At 41.8% G+C, this 21350-nt stretch overlaps 1 protein-coding gene and 1 pseudogene across 1 annotated transcript; both read left to right on the plus strand.

Annotated features, from left to right (window-relative positions):
• Positions 1-2822: 2822 nt before the first annotated feature.
• Positions 2823-5133, plus strand: LOC107466114 (uncharacterized). Its single transcript, XM_016085088.3, has 3 exons — positions 2823-3621; positions 3752-3944; positions 4050-5133. Exons 1-3 carry the CDS (start codon positions 3172-3174, stop codon positions 4610-4612), a joined length of 1206 nt encoding a protein of 401 aa, XP_015940574.1. The 5' UTR covers positions 2823-3171; the 3' UTR covers positions 4613-5133.
• Positions 5134-7254: 2121 nt separating this feature from the next.
• LOC127741405 (uncharacterized) lies at positions 7255-20829 on the plus strand (annotated as a pseudogene).
• The last annotated feature ends 521 nt before the right edge of the window (positions 20830-21350 follow it).

Here is a 21350-nt window from a genome sequence, read left to right on the forward strand (position 1 = left end):
AGAGCATATGCAATCGTTTTCACTGAGAGGATGGGAGGTAGCCACTGACAACGGTGAAACCGTTGCTTAAGCTTGCCATGGAAAGGAGTAAGAAGGATTGGATGAAGACAGTAGGAAAGCAGAGAGACGGAAGGGAAGGCATCTTCATGCGCTTATCTGAAGTTCCTACCAATGAATTACATAAGTATCACTATCTTTATCTTTTATGTTATTTTCGTTCATCACCATTACTATTTGAGTTTGCCTGACTAAGATTTACAAGATGACCATAGCTTGCTTCAATACTAACAATCTCCGTGGGATCGACCCTTACTCGCGTAAGGTTTATTACTTGGACGACCCAGTGCACTTGCTGGTTAGTTGTGCGAAGTTGTGTAATGCCATGGTATTGAGCTACCACGTTTTTGGAGCCATTACTGGGGATTATGAGAGTTGTGAAAAAGTATTGTTCACAATTTCGCGCACCAGCTACGGTCTGGATCTCGTGCATCGTCCAAACTGGTTTTGTGGTAAGGTGTTTTTGAAAGTTCTCGTTAAGGAGGCCGTTCGTCAGGCAAAGGCTGGCCACCGAATCGGTTAGGCCGTCGATTTCCAAGCATTCGTCGTTGAACCGATCCAGGTACTTTCTGGTCGGCTCTCCCTGTCTCTGGGTTATCCCCAGAAGGTTGATCGGGTGCTTTGCCTTTGCTATTCGTGTTGTAAACTGAGCCAGGAATGCACGGCTGATGTCCGAAAACCCGTAGATGGATCCTTTCGGGAGGCCGTTAAACCATCTGATTGCGGGTCCCGCTAGGGTTACCAGGAAGGCTCGGCACCTGACCTCGTCCCCTACTCGCTCTAGATTCATCCTTGCTTCGAAGGCCATGAGGTGTTCTAGAGGGTCTTGAGTTCCATCGTACCTCATGTCCGTTGGTTTGTCGAAGTGCTTCGGCAACCGGACTTCGAGGACGGATCGGTGGAATGGGGTGGCGCCCATTATCACGGGTTGTCGTGTCCTCTCGGACCTCCCTTCCCCGTCTTCGCGATCTCGTGCCGTGCAGCGTGTTTCCCTGCCTCGGGAGTAGATGATCGTGTCATTTCGTCTTCTCGGGACCGGGGACTCTTCACGGGTGCTCTCCGCTTCCGTTCGGGATGCGGAGGCGCGTCGCAGACGGCTTCGGTGGGAGTCTCTCTCTTGGCTTTCAGGGGATGGGGTGTAGCTGGGGTCGGTGGTTCGTCCGTCACGCTCCTGGTCGGCTAGTTGTCGCTCCAGGTTCTGGACCCTGTGACGTAGCTCCTGCATTATTTTGGCGCTGTCGCCGCCCGTTCCCCCGAAGGGTCGCGTCCTCGTGTGCTGTTCAGTGTGTTGTCGGGGGGACCTTCGCCGTCCCCTCAGTGAGGCGACAGAGGCCGCCCCTTCCGCTCCGGCTCCTCGGCCTTGGTCTCCGGGACCCGGCACAACGTCCATTAAGGCAGTCCCCACAGACGGCGCCAATGTTCGGTGGTCGGTTGCCGGACAGGTCGGGTGGTTATTGAAGAGGGTGAGAACGCCTCAATCGCGGTCGTACTGGGTTCGGATTCGCCGTGTAGCCGAGCTCTCGTTGTGAAAGGAAAGAGGGGGTGCCACCTGCAAAGACACTCCGACGCTCTAGTCAGCTAGTGTGCAGGCGGGGAGAATGATAGGTGGAAAAGGTGACGTACCTTGGGGGAAGGGCAGGTCCTTCCCCATTTATACCGTGTCAGAGCTGGGCCCTGCAAGGATAGGCCCACTTTCCTCGAAGCTTCCTTACAGCTGCTGTGGAGAGCTATCAAGGACGCCTGTCCGGGCCGCGTAATGGATTGGACGTGCCCGACCGCTCGGATCGGGTCGTCAGTGGGTCGGGTTGACCCGCGAGTGGCCTGGACCAGGCTATAACATAATGTTTATTTTTGTGAATAATCAAAATGTTTAAAAAATTAAAAAATCTAAAAATCTAATTTTATTTTATTTTTGTATATAGTTATCCAAATAGTTATAGAAAAAATTCAATTCAATTAAATAAGTTATCCGTTAAATACAAAAATGATTTGTCTTATAAAAATAATATTATAATTTTTTATAATTTTCATATTTTGAATTATTCAAAAATTTATTTGTTGTTTACATAATATTATTTATCGTTTATATTGATAATATAGACTTTCGACTACAATTTACTAGTTTTTGCTAATAATTTTATTTCAATGCCTTTATTCTTTAGGCACACAATCAACCGCCATGTGTCCTGTCCATAACCATAAGATAGTAGGATAGTACATCCTAGACCTAAACAGCATGGCCTTGCCATACATCCCACCAAAATCTCATCTCACATCACGCGTTTCAATTTTTCTTCCCAGCTTTTGATCTTCTTTTCTCCATTCTTATTTTAAAATTCCAAAATAACAATTGAATATTGGCTTTTTCTTCTTTTTTTTTTTTTTGGCGTTAAAATTAAACGCCCAGGAAACATAAAATAAAAATGCTCACTACCATTACTAAAAACAACAAAATCACGTAATGCACAATCTCCACGATCACTGTGTACAAGCGTGGGTGGTTTTCGACATTACCGGAACACGAGGGCATCTACCCGAAATTCCATGCCATTTCTGAGGTCACCAACGTAATTTTTCCACTCCCCAAAAAACCAATGCGTATAACGCACGATAAACATCTCCACCACGCGTCACCAACATAAACGCTCCTCACTGCCCAGATCATCTCCGCCACGTTGGACACCACCTGGCACTCACAGTCCTAGTCAGCAACTCTTCCATCTTCGCTATAAATACCCTGACCTCAAACCCACTCACCTAATCCAAAGCGTCCAAAAACCAAAAAAGATTAAAAAAAAAAAACAAATAAAAACATTTTCACCCGCTTCTGACGGTGAACTCGCCGGAGAGATGAACATTCCGGCGATTTCTTCTTCCTTCCAGTTGAACAATGCACGTTTCTCCGATCATCGCCGCCATGTTTTCCACGAAAACCTTGACCTCGAAAAACACTTCTTCACCTCCTTCGTCTTCTCTACTCGCTTAGTCTAGAAGTTATTCCATACTTCTTCTCTGAAAATGGAACAAACACGATAGAGTAGTTGTATATAGAGAGTGAGAATTTTTCAGGGATTTCTTTTCTACCATTTTGTCTTTTCTATTGTTTTCTTAGCCATGCCTCCGATGAAGATCCAACCTATTGACATCGATTCTCAGAAGCTGAAGGAAGCGGTGGTGGTTCGAAACGACGCCGTCAAGCCGGTTTTGAAGTTGCGGCTTAAGAGGCTGTTCGTGTTCGACCGGCAGTTATCGAGCGTGTTGAGAAACTCCTCCTCGTCGGAGAAACAAGTCATCGCCGCGGCCGGCGAAGCTCCTCCTTCCATCAGAGAGTCGGCCGGGGAAGGAACGGTGACGGAGTTCGAGCCTAGCTCCGTTTGCTTGGCGAAAATGGTTCAGAGCTTCATCGAAGACAGCAGCGAGAAGCCGGCAGCAGCGAAATGCGGCCGCAACCGCTGCAACTGCTTCAACGGCAACAACAACAGCGATAGCTCCGACGAGGAACTGGACGTGTTCGGTGAATCAATCAACTCCGGTTCATTCGGGGACGCCAGCGACGCTCTCAAGGTAAACTCCCAACGACTGAAGCTTAGGGTAGTATATATCCAGCGAGTTCAGAACTTTAATTTTGTCGCGTTTTCTCAGTGTCCAAACGCTCCATTAATCGATTATTATTTTCCTTTTGCGCTTATTACAGAGTTTGATTCCTTGCGCTAGTGTTGTGGAGCGAAACCTTTTAGCTGACACATCGAAGATCGTTGAGAAGAATACCAAGGTCTTCAAACGAAAAGACGATTTGAGAAAGATCGTTACGGAAAGCCTTGCCTCTCTTGGCTACGATTCTTCCGTGTGCAAATCTAAATGGGAAAAAACCGTATCATATCCCGCTGGTATCATTTCTTCCCCCTAATTTTCCTCTGAAATTTTCAATTGAAAACGGACACTGATTGTGGAGAAATAGAACTGAATGTAATGTTCTGGCTTTTCTGATTCAGGTGAATATGAATACATCGATGCGATTGTGGAAGGTGAGAGGTTGATAATTGACATCGATTTCCGATCTGAGTTCGAGATTGCTCGATCGACGGGGACTTATAAGGCGATACTTCAGTCTTTGCCGTACATCTTCGTCGGAAAATCCGATCGTCTCTGTCAGATCGTCGCCGCCGTGTCGGAGGCGGCGAAGCAGAGCTTGAAGAAGAAAGGTATGCACGTTCCGCCGTGGAGGAAGGCGGACTACATGCTCGCCAAGTGGCTCTCCAGTTCCTGCACTAGGGCGAGTCGTCCTCTGCCGCCGACGCCGCCTCCGTCCTCCGCCATCGAAGACGCCACGAGGAATCTAAGCGACGGCGCTGCGACTGAGAGTGAGTGTGGCGAGTTTGAACTGATCTTCGGCGAGAAGACATCGTCGCCGGAGGCGAAGGCTGTTTCCTGTGAGAAGAGCCTACCGACAATGGAGACGCCCACGTGGCAGCCGCCGGCGGTGAAAGTGAAGAGTGTTGAGAGAGGAACCAAGGTGGTCACCGGATTAGCCTCTCTTCTCAGGGATAAACCATAGGAGAAAATTTTGCACCTTTTTCTCCCTTTTTTTTAATGGTTAATTAAAAGGAAAAAAGAAAAGTACAAAAAAAAACTTGGATAAGAGCAACAATTTTTTTTTTCAACAAATTTTCTCTGTTTTCCCCTTCTGTTTACTTTGCAAAAGAGACTCTTGTAAGAAGCAATTCTCTGTAATAAAAGAGCTGAAAAAGAAAAGAAGAGTAAATATTTATTGGCAAAATTATAAAAAGTAAATCTGCAAACCAACTGAGATTATTCTATGCATTAATCTCAATGCATAGTTTTACAACGATTTATGAAATATATATATTAGTGATCATCGTAATCTCTGAAACTGGGAGTGCTTTCGGAAATCAGAATCAAGCTTTATTTTTACCTGAGGTTACTTTTTAAATTTTTGATGCTCTAATGGCCTAATGGGTTTGTGGCATGTCATTATAGAGGAGTTACAACTTACAATGCTTCGGTCCCTTGAAAGGAGACAAAGGAGGATGAAACTTTTCTTTAAATGTTTTCGCATCTTTTCATGAGATCAAATTATATTATTATTATCATTATTATTATTATTATTATTATTATTTGCAGTTTTTTATAAGGAGTAACAGCTTTGAGCATTCTGCTTCATTATCAAAGGCTGGGAAATGGGAATGAGAGAAGAGGTTGGTGGTACCTGGTGACGCCAGCAAACGAGGCATAATAAGGAAGGTCCGTGGCATCTCGAAATGAACAAAAGCAGCAAATCCGTGAAGAATAACAGCCAAAAAAGTCACAGTAATTTCAACAGTAACTCTTTTTTTTTTTATTTTGTAGCTAAAATGTTTTATTAGTATTAAAAAAATATTATTTTAATCTCTAACGTTAATATGTTAATTTTTAATTTGGTTATTAACATATTATATTTCAATTTCAAATTTTAAATATTTTATTTTAATTTTAAAAAATTTTAAATTGATTCAATATTATGTTATCATTAAATTTTATAAGTACAATTTACACTCAATTTTAGTTTGTAATTTAAATGGACCCATTAGCAATCACTAATATAAAACTTTTTATTTGATTTTAGATTGTTCATGATTATTTGTGTCAAATTTAATGACGTGACAATATTAAATTTGTTTAAAATTTTTTAAAAATTAAAATAATATTTTATCTTAATTTGAATATTATTCTAAATATGTGGTGCATATATTATAATTACTATTTTTATTTAACTATGTTTGAATGGTACGGTAAAATAAGTGTGAGTTTAACACAGGTGATAAAAGCAATAAGTGGCCGTATATCATGAAATTCACGGCCCCACAGTAAAAATGGGAAGCAAAAATATGGGCAGTTAATTTGACCGTGACAGAGTTACTAGCAGCGGTACTTAACTCATGCCATTTTTACTGAGTTAACATAACAATATGCTTCTTCAAAAGAAAATTAGACAAAAAAAAAATAACTATTGTATTTTACTATTATTATACAAACCTAGTAAATCAATGTAATGCCCCCATACCCATTCTCCCTGTTTAAAAAATAAAAAAAGAAAAAGACTATAAATTTCAAGCACTGTTGCCATAGTTTTCACAGTGAAGGTGCGTTTTTCTTGGAATGCATGACACATGCGAAGCATTACATTTCTCATAGGATTGGTGGTGGCGGTTGAGAAAGGTTGAAAACAGTGAACCCATCACATTACAATATTATTAGTAGGACATTAGAAAAAACACATATTATAATTTAATGATTTAATCTAATATAATAATGTGTATTTAGTGCCTTGGTTTCTTAACAAACCCTCTGCTCTGTTCGTACCAAAATGATTATTTTTCCCAAATTTTTTCTATGCCTCAGGGAGGAGGCTGACTGTGACTGATTCGCTCACGAGTCATCACCCCCGCTTCTCTCTTCCAAGTTCTGATCACTGACTCCATTTATTTTAATTTTTTACCTTCTCAAATTTATAGTCTCTTGTGGGTCATGGTCAATTACTCAATTTATCATGTTCATCGATAGTTAATAGGATTGTTATGAGCTTATGAAGTTATGACCTCCATTTGTATTTTCAATAGTATTTTGTAGAATATCAACAAATTCAACTATATACTTTTCCTACATTTCATAGCAAAGCCAAATTAAAGGTTCCCCCGGGGGCCCCGGCCCCTCATCTTTGTCACATGTATACATGTTATTAATATGTACAAATTTTCTTCATCAACTTATATAACCTTGAGAAATTTAATTCTAACTCTATATTTATAGGGGCAAAAAACCATAATAAGCCAATGCTATCTCGAATTTATATATATAAGCCAAATTAAAAAATGTTTCAGTAATCCGCCAGAGCATATTTTTATATAATTCGAACCAAGGTGGTTCGAATTGCATTTATTAATAATTCGAACTGGAGCAGTTCGAATTAGCAATTGACTTTTGTTAATAAATCAAACCAGGTTGGTTCGATTTATAAATGCATGTAATTCGAACCATGCTGGTTCGAATTATAGAGAGAGAAGACGGTCAAAGTAATTCGAACCAGGCTGGTTCGAATTAAACAAACCATAATTCGATGGAGGCCGGTTCGAATTAGTTGGAGACTGAGCTCTATATATATGGGTGTAAACGTGAGTTGGTCTCATTAGAGGGAGTAAGATGGCTAGTGAGGAGAGTTTTGTTGTTTTGGTTCACCACAGAGGATCCGTTAAGAGGAAAACTCATTCCGGAGTGAAGTTCACAGATAAGGATCCTCTCTGTATTGTCGTTACTCCTACGACGAGCTATGATGACCTTGTTAGAGCTGTACTGATAAAGCTCGGTCTGGAAGGTGCGAAGCGGGTTAAGAAGTTTTTCTATCGCATTCCAGTCACGGTGCTACAGGATACCGTGAAGTATGATTGCTTCACGATTAGTAGTGATGTAGACTTGCAAGTAATGTTTCTTTGTCGGCGGCAGTTTCTGGAGGTGAGGACACCAGAGTTGTTGGCACGGCTGGTTGATGTGGTATCTAGCTCAGGGGGTTCGAACCGGAATGCGACCACTTTAGCCACCCCAGCAGGTTCTAGTTCCCGGCCTGCTGTTGCTTCTTCCTCCGTCCCTGTGTACCAGCCAGTGGTCCAACCTGCCGCCTCCCCGTCTTTTGCTGTTGACCTCAATGGCAGCGTAGGCGACGAGGTAGGGGCAAGGGAAAATTTGCCGAACGCTTTACTGGGTGTTGCACCGGTTGGCGTTGGAGACGGATTGTTGGGTGATGCAGAGGAGAATGACGTTGAGCCAGATATGATTGACGATGACAACGGCGATGATATTGGAGCGAGTGAGCCTGCATTGGCGGTAGGTGGTTCTAGCTCTGGCACACAGCAGTATCCACCACATTTTTCCGCTTTGGACTTGGATGCCATGAGGCAGGAGGGGGTTTCTAGGCACTCAGTTGGATTCGGAGCTAGAGATGCGGAAGGGACTGCTGGTCTGACGGAGTTCCAGGTTGGTCAGCAATTTCAGGATAAAGATGAGGCCCTGTTAAGTGTCAAGACTTACAGCATCCGGCGAGGGGTATAGTACAAGGTTGTGGAGTCTGATTATCGTCGGTATGTGGGCAAGTGTTCTGAGTTTGGGAATGGGTGCACATGGTTGATTCGACTGAGTCTCCGGCAGCGCAAGGGCATTTGGGAGGTCAAACGATACAATGGACCTCACACTTGTCTTGCCACCTCCATCTCGAGTGACCACAGGAGTTTGGATTATCATGTGATATCGGCGTTCATTATGCCAATGGTTAGGGCTGATACATCCGTCAGCATCAAAGTGCTCCTGAATGCCACGGCAGCACACTTTGGGTTTAGGCCGACTTACAGGAGGGTCTGGATGGCGAAGCAGAAGGCTAATGGCCTCATCTACGGTGACTGTGATGAGTCATACAACGATCTGCCCAGGTGGGTGTTGGGAGTCCAGTTGACGATGCCTGGTATTGTTGCAGTCCTAAGGACTAACCCCGTTCGAGTTGGAGGACAGCTAGACGAATCTCAATCTTATTTTCACAAACTTTTCTGGACGTTTCCACCTTGCATGGAGGCATTCCGCCATTGCAAGCCGCTAATCAACATCGACGGCACCCATCTGTATGGCAAGTACGGGGGAACATTGCTCATCGCAATTGCACAGGACGGGAACTCCAACATTCTACCTGTTGCATTCGCACTAGTAGAGGGTGAGAATGCTGAGTCTTGGACATTTTTTCTCTCCCACCTTCGTCAGCAAGTGACACCGCAGCCGGGTCTGCTGGTTATATCGGACAGTCATAACGGCATCAAGGCTGCGCTAGAGGCTCCTGACGGAGGTTGGTTACCTCCATCTGCATACCGCGCATTCTGCATTCGACACGTAGCTGCTAATTTTGCCCTTACCTTCAAGGGCAAAGATGCACAGAGGCTTCTTGTGAATGCGGCGTATGCCAAGACCGAGGTTGAGTTTGATTACTGTGTTGATATCCTGCGGTCTGAAGACCCGGTGATGTGTGAGTGGGCGAACCGGATTGATTATTCCTTGTGGACTCAGCATCGTGATGAGGGGCGGAGATTCGGTCACATGACGACAAATATCTCGAAGTGTGTGAACTCAATTCTCAAGGGTGTCAGAAACCTACCTGTATCCTCACTGGTTAAGGCAACATATGGAAGGCTTGCCGAACTATTTGTTCGCAAAGGGAGAGAGGCTGAGGCCCAGATGAGAACCGGACAACAATTCAGTTAACACTTGGTGAAGTGTATTGAGGCAAACTTGAAGACGGCGAGGTGCTTCACGGTGACTTTGTATGACAGGGATAATTCCGAGTTCACCGTAGCAGAAACCACTCCGACTGGTTCCTTCTCATTGGGTAGCTACAGAGTATCGCTTGTCTCTCGGACATGTGACTGCGGGTACTTCCAGGCGCTTCATTTCCCGTGTCAGCACGCACTTGCATGTTTTGCCTACTCACGGGTAAACTGGACCACTTATGTTCACAGCGTGTACTGGATTAGTTCGGTATTCAGTGTGTATCGGATGGGATTCACCCCTCCCATTCCAGAGGGTTTCTGGCCACCACACGACGGGCCCACTGTGATACCGGACCCTGACAAGAGGCGTGCGAGAGAGGGTCGTCTGAGGTCCACCAGGATACGAACAAATATGGACGAGGCAGATCCAAACCATCCAAAGAGATGTGGCCTATGTCGCCAACCCGGACACACACGTCGGAGTTGCCCACAGCTGGGTGGAACGTCTCACACTGGGGGCCCTTAGTAGCCATGTTCTTAGCGTTAGTACTTATTTTAGTTAAGTTTTAATGTTGATTTTTTTTACTTTCATGTATTGTGTATGCTGCGTTAAATAATGAATATGTTATGTTTCACTTTGAGTCTTGTTACAAGTCCCCTAAATGCAAAATTTAATAAATAAATGTACATAATAGACTGTTTAATGATGCGATGATAAAAAAAATGTCACTGAGTAAAAAAGGTAAACATCCTTTTTCAAAGTACAAATCGATGAACGAACAACAAAGGAAAACATCTCTAAAATAACAACAAAGGAACACAGCTCTAAAATAACAATAAAACTACACATGAATGAACTCTAAGGAAGAAAATACATGAAAAGTGAATCATCTAAACAGATGCGAGCCCGTAAAGCAACGACGGGGTACCCGTGCCCTCTGACCTTTGCGGATAAATGGCTCCTCATCCTCGATCTCATCGGCGTCCTCGTCCGGGGCAGGCTGTGCAGGTGGTGTAAAATGGACGGGTGCCGCAGACGACCCAGCAACAGACTCTGATGCCGCAGCGTAGGCGGATGGTGGGGTGTCTCCCAAACTAAAATGATCACCAACAGATGCCGTAGGAGGCTCGTTTAGATCAACATCTAAGGGTGCCTGAGTGCCGGAGGTCTCACCACGCCTCCGGGCCGGCACGTCCTCCTGCATGATGGTGGTAATATCTGTTGGAAACTGTGGACCCCTGAAGTCCGCATCAAGCATATCTGAGCCAAGGAAATCTGACCACTGTGATCCCGAAATAACCCAAGGGGTACCCTCCTGCTGAGGCTGGTGATGGGCAGGTACACCAACGAAGTAATCCCCAAGAGGCACAGGCCCAAGTCCAGTGTCACCAGGCTCAGCCCCATCACCCATACCTGACCCATACTACTCACCTCCATGTCTGCCATCGTGGGTACTAACACCACCAACTGCAACAGCCCCTGCACCATCACCGCCCACCGGACCATGCTGATCGTCGTCATCGTCGTCGGCACCACGCCCTCTCCGTCTCCCTCCCTGGCCTCGTCGTCTGCCTCTAGCCAGACTAGCATCGTCATCATCGTCTATAACTGCATCAAGCCACCTCCACTCACGCTGGCTCCGTCGTGTGCCCACACGAGCTCTCCTCTCAACCCTGCGCCTGTCAGGCACGTCCTCAAGACGATCCATGTCAGGAACTCGCCCGGCACCCCGCTGTGAGGCCTCAACTGGAATAGGAACGGCTCTTGGATCGCCCAACTGCATATCCGGAGACAAGAACCTATTTCCATGCTGACTCCACCACTCGAGAAACAAATGCGATGGTCCAGGGTCGGCAACAACATCAAACCTCAGCACCGTGTCTGCACGGGACTCCCAATACAGATGCCACTTTTGAAGATCATACGAAAACCATCGATCACTGCCTCTGCCGTCCTTCGACATCAGAAAGTCGATGTTCAGTGCGGGATTCGGAGGGGGCTGCACCCCTCCAAACTACGGAAGAACCCTATCTATCTGATGCCACTCTATGACGGTAAAGTAGATCAGCGACTGACGTTAAGATTTTTGCCAGTAAAAAATTTCATAAAAACAATCACGTTGTAGATATAGTCTCTAAACCAACAGAAATCCATTCGTACAAACGTTTTGGTTGTCACAAGTAACAAACCCCTTTTAAAATTGATAACCGAGTATTAAACCTCGGGTCGTCTTCTCAAGGAATTGCAGGGAGGTATGTTCTTATTATTGGTTATGGAGATTGTAAATTCGGGGTTTTGAGAAATTTGGAGTTTGGGCAATGTGCACAGGTATATTTTCAAACAATAAAAATTAATAAATAACTGTAAAATAAACTCTTGGCAAGGTATGAAGACTCGAGGTCCTATCCCAGTTATCCTTATCAATTATAATAAGAATTGGATTTTTCTCCCACTTTATTAACCTCTAACTATGAAGGTAAGTTAAGTGGATGAATTAATTCTTGAAGAATTCCAATTCTCAATCAACAATGAGTTTGATAACTCAAGAGTCACCAATTATTTAACCAAGGCCAAAAGGGAGAAAAATATCTAAATTAAATTGAAAGCAATCTTAAACAGAGCAAAGCAATCTTAAATCTGAATTACCTCAAATAATATTAATTAAGAAAATCATAACATGAATGTAGCATAAGCCAAATAGGCAACATATCTAATACAAGCATTGAAGCATCTGAAAGTAAAAAGAGGAATATAAAGTAAAAGAACGTTGAACCTGTGATTGAGAGTCACTCCTAAAACTAAGAGAAATCCTAAATTCTAATCCTAAGAGAGAAGAGAGAGCATCTCTCTCTAGAAACTACATCTACTCCTAAAATTGTGAATGTGAGAGCCTCCTTATGAATGGATGTATTCCCCCACTTTATAGCCTCTAATCTGTGTTTTTTGGGGTCGCAAACTGGGTCAAAAACAGTCCAGAATTTGCTGGTTTCGAATTTTGCCACGCTGGATTTCCGTCACTGCGACGCGGCCGCATAGATCACGCGGTCGCGTCGCTTAGCGTCAGAAGAACTATATCATATTATATATCAAATCGAAGCCTCAGATGTTAGCTTTTCAACGCAACTGAAACCGTGTCGTTTGGACCTCTATAGCTAAAGTTATAGCCGTTTGAGTGCAGAGAGGTCAGGCTGGACAGCTTAGCAATTTCCCTAACTTCTTGCATTCCTTCCACTTTTGCATGCTTTCTTCCCATCCTCCAAGCCATTCCTGCATTATAATATCTGAAAGCACTTAACACACATATCAAGGCATCTAATGGTAATAAGAGAGGATTAATAATAAGCAAATATAAGATCAAAGAAGCATGTTTTCAATCAAAGCACATAATTAGGAAGGCAAATGTAAAACCATGCAAATAGTATGAATAAGTGGGTAAAGAGTAGATAGAAACCACTCAATTGAGCACAAGATAAACCATAAAATAGTGGTTTATCAACCTCCCCACACTTAAACAAAAGCATGTCCTCATGCTAAGCTCAGGAGAAACTATAAAGATGAAGAGGAATGGTAGAATATCAAGAGGAACTATAAAGGAATGAAGAGGAATGGTAGAATGCATGAGATGCAACCTATGAATGCAACTAAATGAAAAATGTTTCTATTTGGTTAAAAGCAAATAAATCCCCAAGAATAAATATGAATTGGATTTCACTAATTCAAATCATAAAAGTGAAGTACAAATAGACTTGTAGAAGAAAATAGCTCATGAAAGCCGGGAACAAAGAATCGAGCATCGAACCCTCACTTAGTAGTGTATATCACTCTAATCACTCAAGTGTTTTAGGTTCGATTCTCTCAATTCTCTACTAAGCTTGCTTTCTAAGGCTTGCTCTTCATCTAACAATCAACATAAATTTGATGCACAAATACACATATCAAGAGGTCTTTTAAGAGTTGTAATGGGGTTAGGGTCAAGGTAGGATTGTATTTACCCTTTTATTTGCTCTTTTTCTTTTCTTTTTCTCCTTTATTTTTTTTATTTTTTATTTATATATATATATTTTTCTTTTGTTTTTCTCAATGCATATGATTAAAGTATTGAATACATGAACATATTCTTAACATTCTTTCACATTTTCAAAAAATTCTAACATACTCAATTCTCAAACCAAATATTTCCAAACCCACTTTTCCCCACACTTAATTCATGAGCACTCTCACTAGTCTAAGCTAACCAAGGATTCAAATTAAGGACATTATTGTTTTCCGCTTAGAGTTAATGATGTGCTAAAGTAAAGACAAAGGGATATAATAGGCTCAAATTGGTTTGCAAAGGATAATGAAAGGTAAGGCCATATGGGTATGTGAGTTCAGTGAAACAAAGGCCTCAATCATGTAAGTGTATGCATACATCAAACTATGGAAATATAGAATCAAGCAAGACAAAGATCACAATTTTAGAGAAAAAAATACACACCAAAAATAAAATATTGGTTGATAAAATACAACCAATTAAATAGGCTCAAAAATCTCACAGATTTTGTGTGTTCGAGCTCTAAACCATGTTCCAATATAATATTTCTTCAAATAAGTGTAACAAAAAATTTTATTCAAATTAGTGAAATACTTTAAAAGGTTTCTTGAAAAAGAAAATATTATTTTAACCAAGTGGTAAAATATGCAAAAATCAAACAAATATGCAAATGCAACAACTAATCTACAAAGAAAATTTAAACATTGATGTTTAGATAAGAAGGTACTAACCCATGGAGATCGGTATCGACCTCCCCACACTTAAAGATTGCACCGTCCTCGGTGCATGCTGAGATGTGCAGGTGGACGGGATGTTCCCTAACTGATGCTTTTCTTTAAGGATTGAGCTGATGGACTTGTTTGTCTTCCCATGTAAACGTCTTCCGGTTCTCTTCCTGGTGGCCATCCTGAAAGAAAAAGGGAAGGAAAGTAACCCAAAGCAAAGATAAAAAACAAATAAAACATGGGTTGGTTAATGCCAGATAATAAGGGTCCCAATTACATGGTGGCTACAACATGCAAGTGAGAAAACAATAGAAGGCATGGCATACCAGTGGTGCAAACATTTGCAACAATAGGGAAGAGAGTGTGGGTAAGGAGAGGTAATGTAAATTCATGTCAATGCAAAAAGTAATACAGGTATAAAAGATTGGCATTGATATAAATAATATAACCTATCCAGAATAACAAGTTTCACTAAGCATCAAGAAAATACCAGAAAAGATGTAACAGTTGAATAAGAATATTTGAACACCAATAATAACTTTAGAAAAATAAAAACATGCAATGAATGAAAGTATGCAAATAAATTAAATAAAATAAAATGAAAGTGAAAAAGAATGAGAAGTAGAAAAAAGAAAGTGAGAAAGGAGAGAGAAGGAAGAAATTAGGATTAGAAGAGAAAAGAGAAGAAAATTGGCACTAAGCTGGATAGGTTGCGCAACGCTGGCAACGCGGTCGCGTGGGTGACGCGGTCGCGTGGGGCACGCGATCGCGTGACGTGATTTGTGCTAGTGGCGCGAGTGCAGCCTCACGGTCGCACAACTCTCTGTTCAAAACTCAGTATTGCCAAAATCCAGGGTGACGCGGTTGCGTGGTCGACGCGGTCGCGCGGGTGGCCTTATTTCCAATATGATACGGATGCGTGAGTGACGCGTTCGCGTGGCAGGGCTTGTGCTACTAGCACGGGTCCAGCCCAACTCCAGCTCAACTTTTGGCAATACACCCTTTTTACGCCGATTTCAGGTCACGCGGCCGCGTGGGTGACGCGGTCGCGTGGGAGACCATTATTCCCATATGACGCGGTCGCGTCAGCGACGCGTTTGCGTGGAGTGATTTGTGCCATTGGCACGCCTCCAGCGCTGCTCCTGCGAAACTCTCTGTTTATATTAATATTGTCTTCCATCTCCTTGCGACGCGGACGCGTCGCTGATGCGGTCGCGTCGCGTGCTCGCTTTTTTTTTTTAATCTGAAAAGATGCAAAATGCAGTGTTAATATGAATGTGATGCAAAACTCCAGGTTCAATATAATAAAATAAAATAGAAATAAACAACACGAAATAAAATTGAAAAAGAACGATCATACCATGGTGGGTTGTCTCCCACCTAGCACTTTTAGTTAAAGTCCTTAAGTTGGACATTTGATGAGCTTCCTGTTATGGTGGCTTATGGTTGAACTCATCCAGGAATCTCCACCAATGTTTGTGATTCCAGTAACCTCCGGGGTCCCAAACTAGGCGCAGAAAGCCTTCAAGTAAGTTAAAACAAGTGACTAGGCCCCAAGAGTGGTGATTGATAAAATGGATTCCGGGGTCCCAGATCTTGCTTTTGCACCCGTCTTTTGGTTGAGCAATATTGTTCCCTCCGGGTGGCAAGCAGCCTGAATTTTCACGTAAGCGGCCAAACAACTTCCTAGACCCATTCAGTTGAGCTCTATACCAACCTTTACTCTTAAACTTAAAGCTACCAACCATGATGAACCTTGCAGGACAATTCTTACCACTGGCCTTCTTCCTTTTACTCTCAATGCCACAAAGAGCTCTAAGTTGACCATCCGTCTCCAGTAGCCCATATTCAAGTGGAATTAGAAAGCTACGGGATATGAATTTTACCCACTTGAATGTTGTGAAGGATGATGGCAACTTAGGGGGAGGGGTTTCCAACAACTTTGGCAAGGTAATTTCAAGCTCCACTCCCTTGTGCTCTTCTTTGACATCTTCTACCTCTTGATCAACCTCTACAAAATCTTCAACCATGATTTGCCTTGGAGGTTGTACGCTCTTCTCAACATCAACATCAAACACCGTGGAAGGAGGCTCTGTGACTGGACTTTCCAATGGAGGTACAACATCTCTTAAGTCCGCAACCACTTCTTCCTTTTTAATAATTGCTGCTTTGTCCAGTTGTTTAAGTATAAAATCGTACTCATCCTCGATGTTTTTCTTTCTATGACAACTCCTTTCAACTATTCTTTCATCTTCAAGGGTCTCTCCTACCCTTATCCGTAGAGCCTCCTCTAGCTCTTTATGAAGTATGGATTCGCGAAGATGATTCCTTCTTTCCTGTTCCATATCAATAGCATAATTGGGATCATCTTGCTCTTGGATTGATGGATGTGGGTGCTCTTCCATGGATGGTGGTGATGGGATGGAGAGATTATTCTGTGGTTGACAAGGAAGTGCACTAGAGCTTGATGGTTGATTGTTGAAGGTAATTGGTGGTCTGATTTGGGTGAAGAGAGCTTGTATAGTAGAGTTTAGATCGACAAGTGCTTTCTCCATGGAGGTTTGGGGTAGATAGGAGGGTTCATTTGGTTCATAAGGTGGTTGGTATGGTGGATGAAGGTTAGGGTCATATGGAGGTGAATGGTGGAAAGGGGCTTGTGAGTATGGTGGTCCAAAGTCATGTTGGGAAAAGGGTTCAGAGGCATATGGTGGTGGTTGTTGATAGTTCACTGGAGGTGGTTGTTGCCATGAGGGTTGATCAAATCCTTGTGGCTCCTCCCATCTTTGATTGTTCCAATCTTGATGCCTGTTCTCATTGTAATTTCTTCTTCCTGCAACATTATTGTAACCAGACTCATAGCAAAGGGGTGAGAGTTCATAGTAGCAAATAGAAATTAAAAATAAAAATAAATTTAAATTAAAAGGTTATTTAAATTTTGAATTTGAAAATTAAAATTTGAAATTTTGAAATTTGAAATTTTGAAATTTGAAATTTGAAATTTGAAAATTTTTAAATTTAAATTTTAAAAATTTTGAAATTTGAATTTTGAAATTTGATTTTTGAAATAAGATAAGATAAGATAAAAATTTTAAAAATAAAATTATGAAATTTTTTTCGAAAAAAATTAATTAAAAATATTTTTGAATTTAATGAAGAAAGAGAAAAACAATAAAATGACACCAAATTTCAAATTTTTAGATCAAAACGAAGAAAACAACTAAGAACAGCTTGAAGGTCGAGATGAACGTGAAGAACAACTTGAAGATCAAGATGAACAATAAGAACAAATTTTTGAAAAAATTTTTTTTTAATAACTAAATTAAAAGAAATAACCTCTTGATTTATGGAAAAGCAAAAATAAAAACAAAAATAAAATCATAAAAACAAAAAATAAAATATTTACAATAACCAATAATAAGGCACATGTTTGCAATTCCCCGGCAACGGCGCCATTTTGACGTTAGGATTTTTGCCAGTAAAGAATTTCATAAAAACAGTCGCATTGTAGATATAGTCTCTAAACCGACAGAAATCCCTTCGTACAAACATTTTGGTTGTCACAAGTAACAAACCCCTTTTAAAATTGATAACCGAGTATTAAACTTCGGGTCGTCTTCTCAAGGAATTGCAAGGAGGTATGTTCTTATTATTGGTTATGGAGATTGTAAATTTGGGGTTTTGAGAAATTTGGAGTTTGGGCAATGTGCACAGGTATATTTTCAAGCAATAAAAATTAATAAATAACTGTAAAATAAACTCTTGGCAAGGTATGAAGACTGGAGGTCATATCCCAGTTATCCTTATCAATTGTAATGAGAATTGGATTTTTCCCTCACTTTATTAACCTCTAACTATGAAGGTAAGTTAAGTGGATGAATTAATTCTTGAAGAATTCCAATTCTCAATCAACAATGAGTTTGATAACTCAAGAGTCACCAATTATTTAACCAATGCCAAAAGGGAGAAAAATATCTAAATTAAATTGAAAGCAATCTTAAATAGAGCAAAGCAATCTTAAATCTGAATTACCTCAAATAATATTAATTAAGAAAATCATAACATGAATGTAGCATAAGCCAAATAGGCAACATATCTAATACAAGCATTGAAGCATCTGAAAGTAAAAAGAGGAATATAAATAAAAGTAGAAGGGAAACATAAATTATTGAACCTGATGAAGAGTTGAAATAAATCCTAATTTCTAAAAATCCTAAAATCCTAATCCTAAGAGAGAGGAGAGAGCCTCTCTCTCTAAAAACTACATCTACTCCTAAAATTGTGAATGTGAGAGCCTTTTCATGAATGGATGTATTCTCCCACTCTAATGAATGGATGTATTCCCCCACTTTATAGCCTCTAATCTGTGTTTTCTGGGCCGCAAACTGGGTCAAAAACAGTCCAGAATTTGCTGGTTTCGAATTTTGCCACGCTGGATTTCCGTCACTGCGACGCGGCCGTATGGATCACGCAGTCGTGTCGCCTAGCGTCAGGGGAACTATATCATATTATATATCAAATCGAAGCCCCAGACGTTAGCTTTCCAACGCAACTAGAACCGCATCGTTTGGACCTTTCTAGGTAAAGTTATAGCCGTTTGAGTGCAGAGAGGTCAGGCTAGACAGCTTAGGAATTTCCCCAACTTCTTGCATTCCTTCCACTTTTGCATACTTTCTTCCCATCCTCCAAGCCATTCCTGCCTTATAATATCTGAAAACACTTAACACACATATCAAGGCATCTAATGGTAATAAGAGAGGATTAATAATAAGCAAATATAAGATCAAAGAAGCATGTTTTCAATCAAAGCACATAATTAGGAAGGCAAATGTAAAACCATGCAAATAGTATGAATAAGTGGGTAAAGAGTAGATAGAAACCACTCAATTGAGCACAAGATAAACCATAAAATAGTGGTTTATCAGCGACCTCATAGACCGCCACAACGCCATATGCCGAGGCTCCAAAACCTCTGGATGCACAACCTGAAGTACGTCGGGAGTGCTGTACGGCATCCAGATAAACTGCACGGAGAACTCTCCATTGTCAGGGCAACTCATAAAGTGTGGTTAAATAAAGAAACTTATTAAGTAGCGTACTCACCTCCCTGTCTTGTAACCGGTCTATCCTCAGCCTCCACATCTCCACTCTAGGACCCTTCTCGCTACCAGAAGGGTTGTATCCTGACCACCTGCATCATACATGTGTCTTATGGCAACTTAAATGTGTGTTTAGGGTTTCTAATACATTATTAATGAACATGGATTTATTTATATTAAAATGAAATAGAGAAGGCTGAGTAGAGTACCTCGACGCCAATGGCTAGCTGAACGTCTCATATCCAGAAGGTCTAAACCGAGGAAATCGCCAGAAGATCCAAGACTGAAGTAGCTGAAGTGGGCCCGCTAACTTGACCACATGTCTGTTCGCTACTCGGCACATGCACCGGTACAACCATGCCAGTGCTGCAGAACCCCAGCTATAGGTACCCATCTCCTCCAGCCTAGCTACGTAGGGAAGCCATCTGATGTGAATGCAGTTGCCAGACTTGTCCCCAAACAACTGCGTACCCAACAACATCATGATGTACGCATGGGCATATCGCCGCACAGTCTCGTCATCGGCTCCATTGGGGCACTCACCAAAAGTCTCCTGAAACCAGCTGCAGTTCACTACGTACTTCTGAACCTGGCTAGGAGGTGGAACCACTCCAAGCAACTCCTGGAACCACACCCAGGCTGGACGGGCACCCTGGATGTATAAATGAAACTTTGATAGGCAGCCACTCACGTAACGCTCGTCCACTGGCAAGCCCAACTGGTATGCCACGTCCTGCAGTGTGATCGTGTACTCTCCGAACGGCATATGAAACGTGTGCGTCTCCGGACGCCATCGCTCGACGAATGCACTGACAAGGGCCTCGTCTAACCGAAACCATCTATTGTTCAGCCTTGCAAGATGGTATAGTCCGGCCATCTGCAAGTACTGAACGTATCTGTCATCGAGTCGCATGCCCTGCTGCCGCCGCATGCTCCTGATGCATCGCTGGGGCTGCACGTGACATGCACCGCATTGTTAGAACCAGCTTCATAACCAACAACAAAGATAACCAAAACAATAAAGCACCAACTAAACATCATACTAAATAAAACCGCATAAAATTCCATGAAGGAGAAGCACATGCGAAACAACTAACATGGACCACACAGCTAAACCACTAACACAAACCACTAACACAAACCACTAACATAAAACAACTAACACAAACCACTAACACAAACAACTAACAACACAAAACAAAACCACTAAGTCACATATACCGCTAGTACGAAGTTATTTATGTACTAACCTCCTCGTTGATGACCCCGGCTATATGAGCGACTCCGTCCAATCGATATAACCGTGCCGGATCATCCCCCATTTAGCAGAGTATTTCGTTCAGGTCTTCGTCGGAGAGAATCTGGGTCGTTTTCTCTGGGATTTGGTGGGGTAGGGGAAGGGAAGAATGATTCGAATGAGGCTGATTCGAACTCCTTATATAGCCAAATCTTGAGTAATTCGAACCAGGTAGGTTCGAATTACTAATGGAGCCACGAGAAGGGTAATTCGAACCAGGTTGGTTCGATTTACATGCTACGCTTTCCTATCTATAATTCGAACTAGCCTTGTTCGAATTATGTTCATATTGAGTTCGAACCACAATGGTTCGAATTATGTTGAAGATTTTCTGACCCTATTTCGAACTGAGTTGGTTCGATTTATTAACTATTGTAGTTCGAACCAGCTTGGTTCGAATTACATTAAAATATCCATTGGCTTATTGCTGAAACGATTTTCGTTTTGGCTTATTTACGTACCTTCAAACTGGCATTGGCTTATTACGGTATTTTTCCCTATTTATAGTATAGGAAATATTTCAAGTGTATCGGAGAGTATCGATGCACCAATTGTTTTAACCGTTGATTTCAATTAATATATATTATATATATTTTTTATAATTTAGATCAACGATTAAAATAATTGATACACCGATACTCTCGATGCACTTGAAATATTTCCTATAGTATATAAAAGCAATTGTGCTACATGCATATCATCTTTAGTCATTATTTTCAATCATAGTATTGTATACGTATACGAATATAAAATTTAAAAATTAAAAATTAAAGTCCTACTCTCACTTTTTACATGTGTTAAAACTTATTTTTTTCCTTCCCTCACTCTCACTCTCACTCTCACTC

The sequence above is a fragment of the Arachis duranensis genome, chromosome 9, assembly GCF_000817695.3.
Source record: "Arachis duranensis cultivar V14167 chromosome 9, aradu.V14167.gnm2.J7QH, whole genome shotgun sequence".
NCBI classification, from domain to species: domain Eukaryota; kingdom Viridiplantae; phylum Streptophyta; class Magnoliopsida; order Fabales; family Fabaceae; genus Arachis; species Arachis duranensis.